General features: G+C 35.5%; 1 protein-coding gene across 3 annotated transcripts; it reads left to right on the top strand.

The window, feature by feature from the left end:
* The first annotated feature begins 240 nt into the window (after positions 1–240).
* Positions 241–15,669, top strand: LOC113288582 (formamidase-like). 3 transcript variants are annotated; one of them, XM_026537663.1, is made up of 8 exons: positions 1,026–1,048; positions 1,189–1,387; positions 1,620–1,857; positions 1,920–2,110; positions 14,425–14,660; positions 14,795–15,038; positions 15,135–15,242; positions 15,363–15,669. In XM_026537663.1, exons 2-8 carry the CDS (start codon positions 1,313–1,315, stop codon positions 15,483–15,485), a joined length of 1,215 nt encoding a protein of 404 aa, XP_026393448.1. In that variant the 5' UTR covers positions 1,026–1,048; positions 1,189–1,312; the 3' UTR covers positions 15,486–15,669. The 3 variants fall into 3 exon arrangements, with proteins under 3 accessions (XP_026393447.1, XP_026393448.1, XP_026393446.1); XM_026537662.1 differs by lacking the exons at positions 1,026–1,048; positions 1,189–1,387 and adding an exon at positions 241–509; XM_026537661.1 differs by lacking the exon at positions 1,026–1,048 and having other exon boundaries at positions 1,165–1,387.
* Positions 15,670–17,454: the final 1,785 nt, after the last annotated feature.

Below are 17,454 nucleotides of genomic sequence, written 5' to 3' on the forward strand. Positions count from 1 at the left end.
TTGTTTTCTAGTATTTGCATTATGATTTGTTTGTTTCTTTTATAGTTAATCAAATTTTATTTGGTATCTTGTTTTTTCTGGGACTGGGTTGGACCGACTTATCTAAAAGAATCCCAGCAGTTGATAAGCTTAGTGCAGAAATGTTATCCTCTGGCTAACAAGAATCTGCCACTCATCTCTCTAGCTGACTATAGAGATTAATTGCAATTTCAGGCAATAGTATAAGACTCTTGCTTTGGTGTGTGTGTGTCCTTATATATAATATAAGCAACAAAGTTACTTAGTGAGCCATGAATGGAATTGGTCCAAGACTGGTAGTAGCTATAGACTTGAAGAAAAGGCCATGGGAACAAGCACAACCACTTCATAACCGATGGCATCCTGACATACCTTCAGTTGCAGAGGTTAATCAAGGACAAGTGTTTAGAGTAGAGATGGTAGACGCCAGTGGTGGCACAATAACACACTCTTACGATGCTGAAGACATCAAACATGTTCAACTCTCTATTGTAAGTTCACTTCCATTTTTACAGAATTGTATCTTTTTTTTTAATTCCGAATGGGTTCATCTAAAGAATCCTAGTGGATAAGCTCGGGAAAAATCTTGTGCACATAACTAATCTTTTGACTTACATATAACAAGTTAAAATGTTGATGACAAGAATCTGTTTCCTTGAAGACGTGGACAAAAACATATATCAATTTCAGCACCGACACTCGTCTATACATCTAGGCCTCTCTACATGCACATTCATTAAGTGAATTTTCTTTGGCTTGTTTACCAATACTAGTAGACAACACCAATTTCAATCACTAGTAGACAACACCAAGACTGGTTGTACCAATAGACTTGAAGAAAAAGCCATGGGAACAAAGACAACCGCTTCATAACCTGACATACCTTCAGTTGTAGAGGTTAGAGAGGGCAAGTGTTTAGAGTAGAGATGGTAGATTAAACATGCACAACTCTCTATATTGTAAGCTTCTTCTTTTTACTAGGCCTGTCAGTAATATTTCAGCTTTCCAGTCTACTACTGTCACAATCAAGGTAAAATTCATAAGAATCTCAATTGTTTGTTTCTGCTTGGCATGAGAATCTTTCTTTTTCTCTATCTACATTATGCCAACATAGCATCTGAAAAAATTTCATTCATCATTGTTTTCATCCATGGCTCCTTGCACACCAAGACTAATAGCCCCCATAGATCTAAAGAAGAAGCCTTGGGAACAAGATCCACCTCTTCACAACCGTTGGCATCCGGACATACCGTCTGTCTCGGAAGTTAAAGTTGGGGAGTTATTTAGAATTGAAATGGTTGATTGGACTGGTGGTGAGGTACAAGATAACTTGTCTGCCATGGATGTCAAATCCATTGATCTGTCTACAGTTGAGTGTTTGATTCTAAATTTGCCTCAATTTGTTCCATACTTTATTATTTTTGCAGCTGCAAGATAACTTTTCCAAGTTTAGTTAGAAAACAGCACCAAGTAGAATGGATTTACACATATTTAACATAAGGCCTACAGTATTATTCATTTTGCTAGTTTTTAATTTTTGAGATTGGAGTTTGCATAATTACACTGGTTAGTTGATATGAAGTATAAACAAACTTGTTCAGGTGCATTACCTCAGTGGCCCCATCCGAGTTGTTGACATGGAAGGTGTTCCGGCCATGCCTGGGGATCTTCTCGCAGTTGAAATCTGCAATCTGGGTCCTCTTCCAGGTGATGAATGGGGTTATACTGCAACATTTGACAGAGAAAATGGAGGTGGATTTTTAACTGACCATTTCCCTTGTGCAACCAAAGCAATTTGGTATTTTGAAGGAATTTACACATACTCACCTCAAATACCAGGTAACATCTTCATGCTCACAAAGTTCACACTGAATGATTTACTAATATAAGCTTCACTACAGGTGTGAGATTTCCGGGATTAACCCATCCTGGAATAATTGGAACTGCACCATCAATGGAACTATTAAACATATGGAACAAAAGGGAAAAGCAACTTGTAGAAAACGGGCTCGATTCCTTTAAGTTATGTGAAGTTCTTCACTCTAGACCACTGGCAAATTTACCAACACCCAAAGGCTGCATTCTGGGAAAGGTATGAATCTGAGAAACATATGATCTATTATTATTGAGAAAACTACTTCAAGTAATCTTCCGAAAGAGTTACTCCCTCCGTTTCAAAATAATAGGCAGGTTTGTGTGTAAAGTATTATTTTGAAACGGAGGGAGTACAAAGTATTTAAGGACAATTATTTGTTGTCCTAACAAGACTAGGAAACTGATACAACACAAGACATAGATCAAGTCAACATTGACTTGTTGATTTGACACACATTTTATTGAGACACTTAAATATATCTAATATACCCCTCAATGTGGTATTGACACACACAGAATCACATTAAAAACAGAAAAATATGAAGGAAAAAAAAAACTCTTAGAGGGAAGTTCTGATATTTAAACAGTAGAAGAAATTGAAGTAGAAGCTGAAGGAGGCTCTAACAACTGATGCAGTAATGTTGAAGTTGTAAGAAACCTTCTTCTACAAGCTCTATGATAGTGTGATACTGGATTTATATATGGTCCTAGCATGAAAAATAGGGTTAGATGTCAAAGCTAGAGCACTAGTATTATCACATAAAAGTAAAACTGACTTAACAACAATCTGTAAATTAGCTAACAAATAAGAGAACCACTGTAATTCAGCATCAGCAACAGAAAGACATTTGTATTCAGCTTCTGCAGAAGACTTAGAAACTGTGGGTTTATTTTTAAAAGACCAGGAAACTAAATTAGAACCCCAAAATATCGCATAATCAGAGGTTGATCTTCTTGTGTCTGGGCACCCTGCCCAATCAGAATCAGTATACGCTTTTAAGCTTGACAAATCGCATTTCCTCAACGAAATACCCAGACCAATTGTACCCTTCAAATACCTTAAAATCCTTTTAACCAGTCGAAGATGCATAAATTGAGAAACATAGTTTACAGCAAAACATATGTCAGGTCTGGTAACAATTAGATATTACAAACCACCTACAAGAGTCCTATAAGCACCTAGATCTACAAGTTTAATACCATCATGTATAGAAAGTCTACTAGACTTTACTACTGGTGTATCAGAAGGCTTACAATCCAATAAATTTGCTTTAGCTAATAACTCAAATGTGTACTTCTTTTATGTTAATATAATACAATCACTATTTCTGACTGCTTCAATACCCAGAAAAAAAAAGCTAAATCTCCTAACTCTTTCATAGCAAACTCTTTGTTCAAGGAATTAATAATATCATTAATCAGCTTAGAAGAACTATCAGTTGATAAGATATCATCCACATATAATACTGAAATAAGAATACCACTTGAAGAAGACTTCACAAACATAGAATTATGAGAGACAGATTTCTTGAAACCATACTTGATAAGAAAACAACTGGACCTATGAAACCAATCTCTTGGAGATTGTTTAAACCCATATAAGCTTTTCTTAAGTTGACATACATAATGAGAGGGATAATCAGGATTAAGAAACCCTTGTGGCGGTGACATATAAACATTCTCATCCAAATATCCATGTAAGAAAGCATTACTTATATCTAATTGTTTGATTTGCCAATTGTAAGTAATAGACAAACAAAGAACAACTCTAACTGTTGGAGACTTAACAACTGGACTAAAGGTCTCATTAAAGTCAATATCATATTCTTGATTACAACCCTTAGCAACTAATCTAGACTTATATCTGTCAACAATACCATCAGCCTTTTGTTTGAACCTACCCATTTGGATCCTAATATATTCATATGAGACTCAGGTTCAACATACTTCTATGTATCATTATTCATCAAAGCAGTATATTCTTCTTTCATTGATACTTTCCACTTAGGATTCCTAATTGCTTCTTTGAAAGTCTTAAGCTCAGTTAAAGTAGTTAAACAATGTTGTATAATTAGAAGATATAAGATATTTTATAGAAAAATGAGAAATGTGATCTGGATGAGTTTTTGGTTTTGAAATACCTTTTTGAGACCTAGTAACCATAGTACTAGAAGGAACAACTTCAGAAGAAGTAGAAGGAGGAGGAACAACTTCAGTAACATATGAAGGATAAGAAGATTGGTCAAGAGAAGAATGTAAATCTAGAGAGTTATTGGAAGAAGTATAGTAAAATTCTGATTCAGAAAAGACAACATGCCTGGAAATATAAAGCTTTTTAGTCACAGGATTACAACATTTATAGCCCTTATGAAGTGGACCATAACCAATAAAAATATACTTAACAGACTTTGGAGAGAGTTTATCTACTCTTGATTGAGCAAGATTAGAATAACAAATAACTCCAAAGGTTTTGAGAAAACTATAGTATGGAGAAATACCAAATAAAACCTCAAAAGGTGGTTTCAAATCTAAAACTTTAGTAGGAGTCCTATTTATAAGATAAGTTCCAGTTAGAAGTGCATCATACCAAAAATATTTTGGACATGAAGAATTAAACAAGAGGGTATTTCTCGTTTCAGTGATGTGCCTATGCTTTCTTTCTGCAAGGCCATACTGTTCTGGGGTCTTAGGACAAAAGATTCTAACATTTATACCACCAGATTTTAACAAGACCTGAAATGACCCTTTAACAAGTTCAGATGCACCATCAACTTGAAAAGCCAAAGTTTTAATCGGAAACTGATTTTTTGTATGAGTTTTAAAATGTTGAAAACATTGAGAAGCATCAGACTTCAGTTCCATTGGATAAATCCAATGAAACCTACTAAAATATAATTTTTATATCCTTTTAGAGAAGAAATTGTTGGTCCCCATACATCACAATGTATTTGAGCTAAAGGTTTTTGAGCATGAGAAGGAGACAGCTGAAATGGTAACTTTTTGTTTTCAGCAAGCTAACGAGGATGACACGCCGTGGAAGATAGTGAAGAATTTAAAATAATTTGTTTATCAGAATGAAGCTTTTGAAGAATTTGATTGGAAAGATGACCTAGTCTAGCATGCCAGAGATGAGAAGATGCAGACAATGTAGTAGTAAAAGAATAATGATTTATGGGCATATTTATGATAAAATATAAATTATTAACTACTTTACCATGAGCAAGAATAACATCAGAATGTAAATCTCCAATTTCATAACCATATGGATAAAACTTAAAGTAACAAGAACTATCCTTAGTGAATTTTGCTACTGAAAGTAGATTATGCTTAATGTTAGGCACTAGCAAAACATTATTCATTCTGAAACTGGCTGTAGGTGTATGAATATTTGAAGTACCAACAGAAGTAATGGAAGGAGACTTACCATTGCCAACTTGCACTAGATCCTTTCCTTTATTGTTATAAGTATGTTGTAACAAATGCTCATCTCCAGTCATATGTGCAGTAGCACCAGAATCAGATATCCAATTAGAAGCAGTTGAAGTAGAAGGATCAGAATAAGTATTATCTTCATTTGAAGTAGTAAAAGCCTGTTGAGTACCATGTTGTGCTTCATTTGCAGAATTAGGAAAAGTTGGTGGATGATATCTGAAATAACATCTGCTAGCATAATGCCCCTTCTTTCGACAGATTTTGACAGTCTACTAGGGAAAATCTCTTATACTCTCATTTATACCATTACCCTGTCCAGAAGTACTACCTTGATATGAAGTATTGTGCGCCTTGATATGAACCATTCCTATTATTTCTTGAACTAGAAGAAGTTTTAAAATTCCCATTATTTCCTTATTTTTTGGCTTACCTCTTCCATTACCATTAAAACTATTACTAGTTCCATTTCTACCATAAAGAGCAGTAGGATGTTGTGCATCATAAGCAATACTGGAATCATGTTGTTTCTCAATGAGCCATTGTTCATGATTTAACAACCTTGGTTTTATATATGCAAAAGTAAAAGGATTCGCCCTCTTTTGTGCAGCTACAACAAAAGTGTCGAACTCTCTTCCTAACCCATTTAACACATACATAACCAAATATGAATCACTAACTTTTTCTCCAATTGATGCTAATGAATCAGCTATATTTTTGACATTATGTAAGTAAACCAAGATAGTCAAATTACCTTTCTTTACATTATGAAGTTGATTTATAAACATATTTTTTCTTGCCATGAACTGACTTATAAAGCTATTTCCAAGAAATTCCCTAATCTCCCTAGCAGTAGAAAGCCCCAAAACATCACTAGAAAAAGAATCTAAATATAACCTTCGTATAACTGGTAACAAAAAAATTAATTTTTCTCCATAAAATCCATTGTGGATTGATAATATTTTTTGATGATGTTGTAGTAATGAGGTTCAAACTCTCGGACTTGTGAAGATTAAATTTAAAGATTTGATAAAATTATATATACAAAAATATTAACAATGGGTGCGAGAGGTAACCAAGACACTAGATTCCACTATTATGCAAAATTGAATGATAAATATTTCAAAACTCTATTCAATTCTTAAGTCCTCTTTTATCTTTAATTCAGTATCAATCATACAGATTCTCAAACATTATTTTTAAACCTTAAGCATAGATTATCAAGAGATTAAACCAAGCATAACCTATCAAAATGAATAACAAATAATTAAGACAATCATTCAAATAATTTAAAACTCTTCAAAAGCATCGATTAGGTGAATTATATAAATAAATGAAACAGTTACCCATTTATGTTGCGTGAATAGCTTCCTCCATTGCCTTGGTTACGAGGGAATTAGCCGCTCATCATGTTGGAAAACCTCTCAAAATATTTCATTGATGCTCAAAAATGGTTTACAAATGATGAGAATATGAGAAATACAATAAAATAGGGTTTGTATCAATTATATTTGTTACAAACCAGAGAACTACGACCCTCAGTGACAAAATAAGACTGCTGCAGTTGTGTCGCAAACGCTGTAGCAAATAAGTCTGCCTGATGTACGACCCACAGGTGTGAGTCGTTATTACTGTAGAAAAACGACTGCTGGTGCAGGTCCGTTCTTCGTGTTCTTCATGTTCTTCAGCAGCAGCAGCAGCAGAAACCGAGTTTGGGAAAACTCGAATTTCTTCTTCTCTGGCTCTCCTCAGCCCCCCAGACTCTCGACACCCTTTCTACTCAACCCCAACAACCTATTTATAGCCAACAGACCCATCGAATCTCGCTCATTCACTCCATATAATTCTCTTTAACTCGGCAGTAAAGAAAATATTTCTGGGAATATTTTCTTTCCTGTTTCATCTTCTCACGCGTTTTCAAGCCTCCAAATTACCATATTTAACTCCTTCACGCTCCAACAGGCTGTGAGGGTCTTCCATGCACGCACAAAACACGTTGAATCTTCTCCAAATCACGTGAAACCCGTGATATACATGAACTGCCCTGTTTTCAGCCCGTGAATTGTTTAGCTGATTCTAGCCAATTTTGGTCGAACCAAACGCCCACAGTGTGTTTAATAGGCCATATCACAATTATCTACCAAAATCAGCCATTGAATCTCCCTATAACACGTTCAACAATTCGATTAAAAATATGCAGAAGTGTTCTCCATTTTCCCGCCAGAAACAAAATTCAAATGGAGAAGATGACCTCCCCCTAATCCTGTACTGGGGTGCGAATAGCAGATGCCTTTTGGGGTGACCTGGGGTGCCCCTTAGTAATTGAGGTGCCCCTTATCCAACGGTGAGAGTCCGAATAACACGTGTCCTCCGGGGCTTTTACCAACTTTTCGAGCCGAATTTTCCAAAAAATGTTTATTTTCCAAAGGTGCCTACAAACACATAAAACACCAAAATTAGTACAAACTCGAGTGCCAACAATATATAGTATTGAGATCAAATTAAACACAAAAATGTGTCTATCAAATACCCCCAAACTTATTATTTGCTAGTCCTCGAGCAAAATTTATTTTTGAAAAGATAAAAAGACTACACTTAGCACGTGCAGCAGGCCGTTAAACCGCTAGGTGGCCCTAGCGGCGGAGTGTTGTCTCCGGAGGGTTTACCAGAGGTGTACCCACAAAACCTTTACTCCTAATTGGTCACAAGTATCCAAAGAGCTATGAGGACATACATATTCTCAACCTATCTCCAAGTAAGTAGAATGCCATAGAAATTAAAGGTGTCAGCTCTAAAGCTGACTGAAGAAAAGGGGAGACACATCCGCACCACTGCTAGATAAAGAGATATCCGCTACATAGCTAGATAAACATGTAAGATGCGTCCGCTGCTTTACAGCTGGATAAGATTAGGAGAGAGATAAAAATGAGAGGGACATCTGTTACACAGCTGGACTAATTACGTGTGATGAGTTAAACCAGTGCTAGAAAGATCTTGTGCCAGATTGAAAGCAGACTAACAAAGCAACCAAAATGCATCTTTCTTCGACTCTCTCATAGTGCTCAGTAGAAATAACGTCTTCTTCGGTCTTCAACTGTTGATGATAAAATCTCGAACCTCATAGAACCTTGACAATTAACTCTTCTCTTCGATTTCTTGCTTGACTTATAAATTTCTTCTTCCCTATGGCCTTATTGAACAAAAATAACGTAATGATGTTTCTTTTTTTTTTTTTTTTTTTTGATGAACAAAAAATTACAAGAAAAAAATTTACATGGCCATGATAGAAGGACTTTCAAAACTTGGATCTTCGCAACTTGTGATGTCTTGGTATCATGGAATCTAACAACTTATATCATTTGCTCTTATAAATTCAACTTTGATTTTTGAATTATTCTCTTTTATTGTTGCTTCTAAACCTAAAACGTCTTCACTTTCTTCATAGATTTTGATGTCGCTCCGCTTGTTGATGATGATAAGTTTCTACTGAGAGAGAGTCGCAATCCAGTAACTAAGACTACATTGTGAGGTTGCTTTGTCTTTCTGGCATTTCCCTGACCTACTTGCCTTTCCGTCATGTATGGTTAGGTCCATCACGGTTACCCTCTAAAAGGAACAAGCTCTCTCCTGAATTTCAAGGATCTCAATGTCTTTTTCTCTAATGTCTCAATAAGTTGTTATCCCTAGCATTCTAATTTCTATCTTTTCGGTGAGAAACAGTATGTAAACTTAGCTAACTGGATACCATGTGACGCTATAAGTTTCAAAAATGCAACTAAAAAGTTTCTCCGATACCCCCAAACTTAAATCTAACATTTTCCTCAATGTTCTAAAGATAAAATGAAAAGCATATGAACAAGGAGAAACTGTTACCATTTGAAGCAAAAGAGTTAAGGAAAGATATTACCATGTTGCATGAGATTGGGTTACCTCCCAAGAAGTGCTAAGTTTAAAGTCTTCAGCCAGACATCGGAAGGAATTAGTCACCTCATAGAATCATATAGAAGTAGCCGGAATAATTGTGGGTCATCTGGATCAAAAAGTGCTAACCACAAGAAGAGGAAACTGCAACAGACCAAGAAGATACCGAACATACCCTTATTTAACTTTTTGTTTAAGACAACTATCTCTAGTTGTGGCTCAAGTTCAGGCTCTATAAAAGGGTCTAAATAAAATGCTTTCATAGGCTGGACTTCCTCAAAAGAAGGATTCTTAAGATCAGGTTGTAGAGTCTGGAAATACTCAAGTAGGAACTTAGAAGCACATAACAATAACTTGAACAACTGTGGATCCTTAAAGTCAATTAGACTTGACTCACAAAACTGACCACAATGAAAGAGTTGGTCTTCCTTAAGAAAATGTGTCGACCCTATTCTCCTAAAGTATTTAGGTTTAGTCTCAAAACTTAATAACCGACACATCTTAAAATCAAATGTTCCCACAATTGGAAGAAAATTTGTTGGTGGGAAAACAAAGTCAATCTTGGTATCATAGCCTGGGTCAACCACATCAACCAGGGGATGGGTTTCTAACAACTGAGCTTCTCTTTGGACATCATTAGGTTCAGGAAAAAGTATACGAAGATAATCTTGTAAGATGGTTGAGGCACAAATGTCAAGTCCTACACTAGGGAAATTTTTAAGAGTTAAAGCACACGGAGAATGATAATCACCCCCAAACTTAGAGTTTTCTGTGTCTCTAGAAAGACTAGTCACAACTTCCCTAATTTCTATGTCATCGGATTCCCGAAAATGGTCAATTGATTCTTATAAGTCGGGTTCATCCTCACTCATCTCTATGGGTATATCTTCTTCATCTAATACTATTGTTTCTAAGTCGCTAGACTCTAAAACAACATTTTCGGAATAAACCCGTTCCTCTAAACCACTATCGGCTTCGTAATCAAAAGGAAAAACTACATCGTCTAAAACGGTGGTATCCCTAATAAAATCCTCGTCCTTTTGAATAGGTGAATAATCATAAAAATTATTTGGATTTGAACTAGAAATAATATAATCATTATAAAGCTCAATTGGATTAATATATTCCTTATTACTATGCCTACATATTTCAGATTCTTCATTACTACTATCCTCATCATCATAGTAGTACAAAGATGATTGAACCTTATCTAAATAAGTAGTGTCTTTTATTCTAGCCTCGTCCTCTAAATTAGGCAAATATTCACTATTGATATCAAGGGTAGAATTAGAAACCCTATTTTGGAAATTTAAATTATTTCGAGCAGCATTATCCAACTGTTCATTTTTTGCCTCTAGACGTGCCTGAATTTCACTGAGCATAACACTTATACGGTTACCACTCTCGTTTATCATCTCAGAATATCGTGTACACTCTTCTTTTGAACTATTCATTGCAACTAAACGTTTATACGTCCTTTCAATCCGTTGTTGGGTCTCTTCTAGAGATGGAACAGGTTCAGAAATATCATAATCAGGACTAGTTTCCAAAAACGAGTAACCAGTACTACAGTGTTCCTGATTTTCTTGCTCGTAAGACCAATTCGCGTGTGGATAGTAATTGGTCTCACCATGGTATGAACCATAACCTTGAAAAGGTTGGCGTTCCTAACTACTATTCCCACCATGGTCATAAAAATGATGATGTCCATATTCAAATTCAGATCGATACTCATTGTATTGGCTTCTGCCATACCAGTTCGACATTCTTAATTGCAAGGGAATTCTACACAATCACAAAAAGGATGATTCGACCAAATCAAACCTACTGATTTCTAGCAAACAAAAAGCATGATGGCTCCACTTAGATTGTTTCTAGACCAGCTTCTAATCCTTCGAAAGGGAATTCGTTACAATTTAAGCAAACCCCTCTGGAATCAATCCGAGTCAAAGTAAGTTGAATTGAGGCGAGGGAAGCTTAGTGGAGCTTTGATACCCAAGGCCTCACCGCTATCACAAGGCGGCGCAGTCACGCATTCAACTCACAGAAACCATCATGAACTTCGAAATATGCTAAAAGAGTAACCAATATTTTTCGAACGACTTTCCTACTAAGCTCGTTACCCTATCGGTCTCATTCAAATCAAATTTTAAGCTCGGGTTCGCGTTAGGTTTCGTTTACCTAAGGCGAGAAAGAAGGGAACGATGATGAAATCCGAACCCTTATCTTATATGGCCAGTTCTTGCTCTTTACTAGGAAATTAAAGCAGCCGGTTCAGTCCTCAACATATAATCACCTTAAGGCAGACAGTAAACCCGCTGACAGGAGATTCGCGGGTGTTTAGAAGTTTACCTCCCCTACCAGACGGGCGAAGAATCGTTGTAGTCGACTCGGGCCACTGACTCCGGTGTCAGTGTGCGAACCCGAGGGGCCGAGACGATATTGTAATCGTCGTCCTTCCCTGCAAACAGTTTATATTTAATTTAGTTTTTTTTATATAACCCTTCCATAGGGTTTAAAATTAAAATAAATTGTCCAAAGTCCAGTCCGATGAAAAGAAATACAAAAAAAAATAATAATAATAATTACAAAAAAATAAAATGGAAAGTCTCTTAAAAAAAATAAAAAAAATAAATAAATAATTCTCTCTCTTTTTTTCCTCTCTTTTTTCTTTTTTTTTTTGCTTTGTCTTTTTTCCTTCTCTTTTAGCTTTAAGCTTTGATTCCAAGGTCTTTAGTATCCAACTTCAAACCTGTAATACAAAGACACAACCAAAGAGACGTAAAAAGAACAAATGGAATAATAAAAAATAATAAAAATCTAAAAATTCTACCTAAGCACAAATCCGCATCGGCGGCGCCAAAATGATAATATTTTTTGATGATGTTGTAGTAATGAGGTTCAAACTCTCGGACTTGTGAAGATTAAATTTAAAGATTTGATAAAATTATATATACAAAAATATTAACAATGGGTGCGAGAGGTAACCAAGACACTAGATTCCACTATTATGCAAAATTGAATGATAAATATTTCAAAACTCTATTCAATTCTTAAGTCCTCTTTTATCTTTAATTCACTATCAATCATACAGATTCTCAAACACTATTTGTAAACCTTAAGCATAGATTATCAAGAGATTAAACCAACCATAACCTATCAAACTGAATAACAAATAATTAAGACAATCATTCAAATAATTTAAAACTCTGCAAAAGAAGCGATTAGGTGAATTATATAATTAAATGAAATAGTTACCCATTTATGTTGCGTGAATAGCTTCCTCCATTGCCTTGGTTACGAGGGAATTAGCCGCTCATCATGTTGGAAAACCTCTCAAAATATTTCATTGATGCTCAAAAATGGTTTACAAATGATGAGAATATGAGAAATACAATAAAACCGGGTTTGTAACAATTATATTTGTTACAAACCAGAGAACTACGACCCTCAGTGACAAAATAAGACTGCTGCAGTTGTGTCGCAAACGCTGTAGCAAATAAGTCTGCCTGATGTACGACCCACAGGTGTGAGTCGTTATTACTGTAGAAAAACGACTGTTGGTGCAGGTCCGTTCTTCGTGTTCTTCATGTTCTTCAGCAGCAGCAGCAGCAGAAACCGAGTTTGGGAAAACTCGAATTTCTTCTTCTCTGGCTCTCCTTGGCCCCTCAGACTCTCGACACCCTTTCTACTCAACCCCAACAACCTATTTATAGCCAACAGACCCATCGAATCTCGCTCATTCACTCCATATAATTCTCTTTAACTCGACAGTAAAGAAAATATTTCTGGGAATATTTTCTTTCCTGTTTCATCTTCTCACGCATTTTCAAGCCTCCAAACTACCATATTTAACTCATTCACGCTCCAACAGGCTGTGAGGGTCTTCCATGCACGCACAAGACACGTTGAATCTTCTCCAAATCACGTGAAACCCGTGATATACACGAACTTCCCTGTTTTCAGCCCGTGAATTGTTTAGATGATTCTAGCCAATTTTGGTCAAACCAAACGCCCACAGTGTGTTTAATAGGCCATATCACAATTATCTACCAAAATCATCCATTGAATCTCCCTATAACACGTTCAGCAATTCGATTAAAAATATGCAGAAGTGTTCTCCATTTTCCCGCCAGAAACAAAATTCAAATGGAGAAGATGACCTCCCCCTAATCCTGTACTGGGGTGCGAATAGCAGATTCCTTTTGGGGTGACCTGGGGTGCCCCTTAGTAATTGAGGTGCCCCTTATCCAACGGTGAGAGTCCGAATAACACGTGTCCTCCGGGGCTTTTACCAACTTTTTGAGCCGAATTTTCCAAAAAATGTTCATTTTCCAAAGGTGCCTACAAACACATAAAACACCAAAATTAGTACAAACTCGAGTGCTAACAATATATAGTATTGAGATCAAATTAAATACAAAAATGTGTCTATCATGGATTCATTTTTAGAACTCCATTAATTTCAATTTGCTTAACTGGTTCTTGTATATCACCATTCACATAACCATATAAATCAGTTGAAATCAATATTAATTCCATCTGATCACGTCATAATAAGAATTTTTTTGGACCTCATATTGTAGAAACAAAATTTGAGATGTTGGTGAATGGAAAAGTAAAATCAGAAGAATTACCCATCTGGGCAGCGGAATTTGAATTAGTACCCATATCCTTTATTATTTTATAAGCGATTGTTGTAGATGACATAAACTGAATCCATAAAAAATTTGAATAAAGATTGTTGAATAATCAAATCTTGATTTGAATATGATTGAAAAATTATTGACAATAGGTATTGAATCGTGAAAAAGATATTAAGAAAAGATGTTTGATTATTGTTTATGTGTTCAAAAGATTATTGAAAAAGATTGTTGCAGGTTTTGATTTATGGCTCAGGATCAGCTGTCTGATACCATGAGAAACATATGATATATTATTATTGAGGAAAGTATTTCAGATAATCTTCTGAAAGAGTATTACAAAGTATTCAAGGACAATTATTTTTTGTCATAACAAGACTAGGAAGCTGATACAACATTGGCTTGTTGACTTGACACACTTACATATATCTAATAGAATCAACTATGGAATGCGTACCGCATTCAAGTCACAAATACAAATAGAATTCTTGCTGGCTTTGCGAAAAATAAATAACAACTTTGTAATGGATGTGTATAGATAAAAAAGGGCACAACTGAGTGGGAAAGGGTAGCAAGCGAGGCTGCAAGGACAATCCCGGGAAGAGAAAATGGAGGAAACTGCGACATTAAAAATCTTAGCAGAGGCTCAAAAATATATTTACCTGTATTTGTGGAAGGTGCAAATCTTAGTACTGGTGACATGCATTTTTCTCAGGGTGATGGTGAAGTTTCATTCTGCGGAGCAATCGAAATGAGTGGATTCTTAGAACTCAAGTACATCTCTAATTTTCCCCCTTTCCATTACTAATCAATGAAACCTGATATACCCAATGCTCTATATTTTTACTGGAAAATGCGGTTTGTTATGTACGTTTCTTCTAGCTAGAACTATTTTTTCCTGTTGTCAGGTGCGAAATTATTAGGAATGGAATGAAAGAATATCTAACACCCATGGGACCAACTCCACTTCATGTAAACCCGATTTTCGAGATAGGTCCAATGGAACCTCGATTCTCAGAATGGTTAGTATTTGAAGGCATTAGTGTTGATGAAAGTGGAAGACAACATTACCTCGACACAACTGTATCATATAAACGTGCGGTGCTCAATGCAATTGATTACCTCTCCAAATTTGGATACTCCAAAGAACAGGTCTAAACTAGTGAAAATATATATACAAAAAAATCTATATTCTTACTTATAGTTCCAACATCTAACTTTAAGATAGAATTTGTCATGTGATTTCAGATGTATCTTTTACTATCATGTTGCCCTTGTGAAGGAAGAATTTCAGGAATCGTCGACGCACCTAATGCTGTTGCTACTCTTTCAATTCCAACAACTATTTTTGATCAGGTAACCAGCTTCTTGCCACTTTACAATACCAAATTACGCCAACGTGTCTAACTATCCATCATCTTTAATATTTGTTGAACACTTGAGTCAATGTTACTGAATACTTCTGTTGACATGCAGGATATCCGTCCTAAATCAAGCAAAGTACCGGCAGGACCCCGGTTAGTCAGGAAGCCGGACGTCTTGAGATGCAGTTACGATGGAAACTTGCCAGTCACAAAGAACCCCGGTGGTGCGACATAATTTAATCTATGGATCATCTCAATTAAAAAAGCACACTTGTGTGGTTTTGTTTCTCAAATAATCCATACTTATAGTTATTAGTACTTATTCCTGTTGTGTAAATGTATGTACACTGAATTTCCCGATGTTGTTGTACCCGTAAATAAACCATAATTCTAATATATAATGCACCGATCCTAAAAAAGTCCATAATTGCCAAGCAACCAGAAGTAAATTGCTTTTTGCTTTTCTCATAGCGGTCAATATTTTGCAGAGTGTAGCTAAAGAACTCCCATATCTAACACGTAAACATGACAATACAATAATCACAACTATCTATAAAACGTGGCAATTGCTCCATTGCCACCCACAAAGCAGGGACAATCATAGACCTGAATGCCGTGTGTATCTCAATACCGATTAACAAGATGAATTAACTTTTTTTATATATAATTAATTCATTTTGTTAAAAAAAAAGATTAACAAGGTGAATTAATCTGTTTTTATTTTTTTTATTATTCATATTTTCCCTTAAAATTCATCTTTTTTTTTAATTCATCTTGTTAATTTTTTTTTTGAATTCATCTTGTTTATCTTGTTAACTCATCTTGTTAATATTTTTTTTCTTAATTCATCTTGTTAATCTTCTTTTTTGATAATTGATTCATCTTGTTAATCTTTTTTTTTTCTCTTTTGGTATAATTAATTCCCTCTTGCGAGATGATTATGATTTTTTTTGAGGTCATCTGATAAAATTAAAGTGCAAAATATCGTGTATACACTAGTACAAGAGCCTTGGTCTTGCTATGGCCTGGGATACATCTTTACGGTAGGATATCACCAGAAGCTTACAGGGACATCTAGATCATGAAACACTTTCAACGTACAGACTGAGTTTTAATCACCCCTGGCAAACTAAAAAGAGAAAAAGAATGAAGCAGAAATTGGCCGAACTCTACAGTCCATGACTATGTCCAATGAATTATAGAGTCCAAGTCTATGCCAAACAAATTCTATACGAGAGAATATGTTCAAGGACCAAGAAGAGTCATGGATGTGATGGTACAAAATTTGACTGGAACTCCATTAATATGAGCTACCTGAATTTACGACAAAAGGTAATTCCTACATACAATGTTTCAACAGGTCATAGTATGAAACATGTACTAAATTTACTACGGACAATAATAAAATATTTACAAACTCAACAGTATTAGAGCTACAAAAAAATTAACAGATATAAAAATAAAAATACAAACAAATTAGCCTTGGCTCTTGAATACAAAATCACCAACCAATCTAACAATCTAGTTATTACAATCCCCAACCAACTGACGTTGATTCGGTAAGACTATACGATCTAGTTTGAGCTGCCCTCCTAGATGTTGCTGTCTCAAAAGCATCGGCAACCTCAAAACGTTAGCCCAAAGATACAAAGAATAGACTTACATCTCTCAAACATAAGGAAAATATAAAGTGCATCTCCAATCAAAGCAAATAAGCTATACCTGCATTTTAGATGCGAAACCGACTTGGCCAACTTACTCGATATTTTCAAAAACTACCATATCAATGAACTTTAGTCATCCACTTAGCTATGTGACACCCAATATTATATGCACAAGTCAAAATAGTCAAGTTAACCCTCAACATACAGAAAAAATTCTGAGCACTACTGTTAGAGCACTGCTCGGTCGAACTCGCAAGCGTTGCTATCGCAAGCTTGTTTGTCAAGTTTAGGTTTTAAAACTATAAGTATTGATTTCTAGTCTACTTATAGCTATGTCTCGGATTAGGATAGAATGTGTAGTTGAGCTTTAGACTTCACAGCGTTTGTCGATTGAAGACGAAGATCTACTAAGGGGAGCTTGGAGGAACGTCATCAACAAAAGGTATGTGGAGACTTAAACTCATCTATCACTCAGAAGTCTACTATATTCTATCTCCTATTCAGACTAATTCATATAGCTATATAAACTTTACATTATAC

The sequence above is a fragment of the Papaver somniferum genome, chromosome 6 (assembly GCF_003573695.1).
Source record: "Papaver somniferum cultivar HN1 chromosome 6, ASM357369v1, whole genome shotgun sequence".
Classification (NCBI taxonomy): domain Eukaryota; kingdom Viridiplantae; phylum Streptophyta; class Magnoliopsida; order Ranunculales; family Papaveraceae; genus Papaver; species Papaver somniferum.

Coding starts and splice junctions, on each gene's coding strand:
- LOC113288582 (XM_026537662.1), top strand. CDS start 291: ATGAATGGAATTGGTCCAAGACTGGTAGTAGCTATAGACTTGAAGAAA. Junction 2,111..14,424: donor AAGGCTGCATTCTGGGAAAG/GTATGAATCTGA, acceptor GGATGTGTATAG/ATAAAAAAGGGCACAACTGA. Junction 15,039..15,134: donor TTGGATACTCCAAAGAACAG/GTCTAAACTAGT, acceptor ATGTGATTTCAG/ATGTATCTTTTACTATCATG.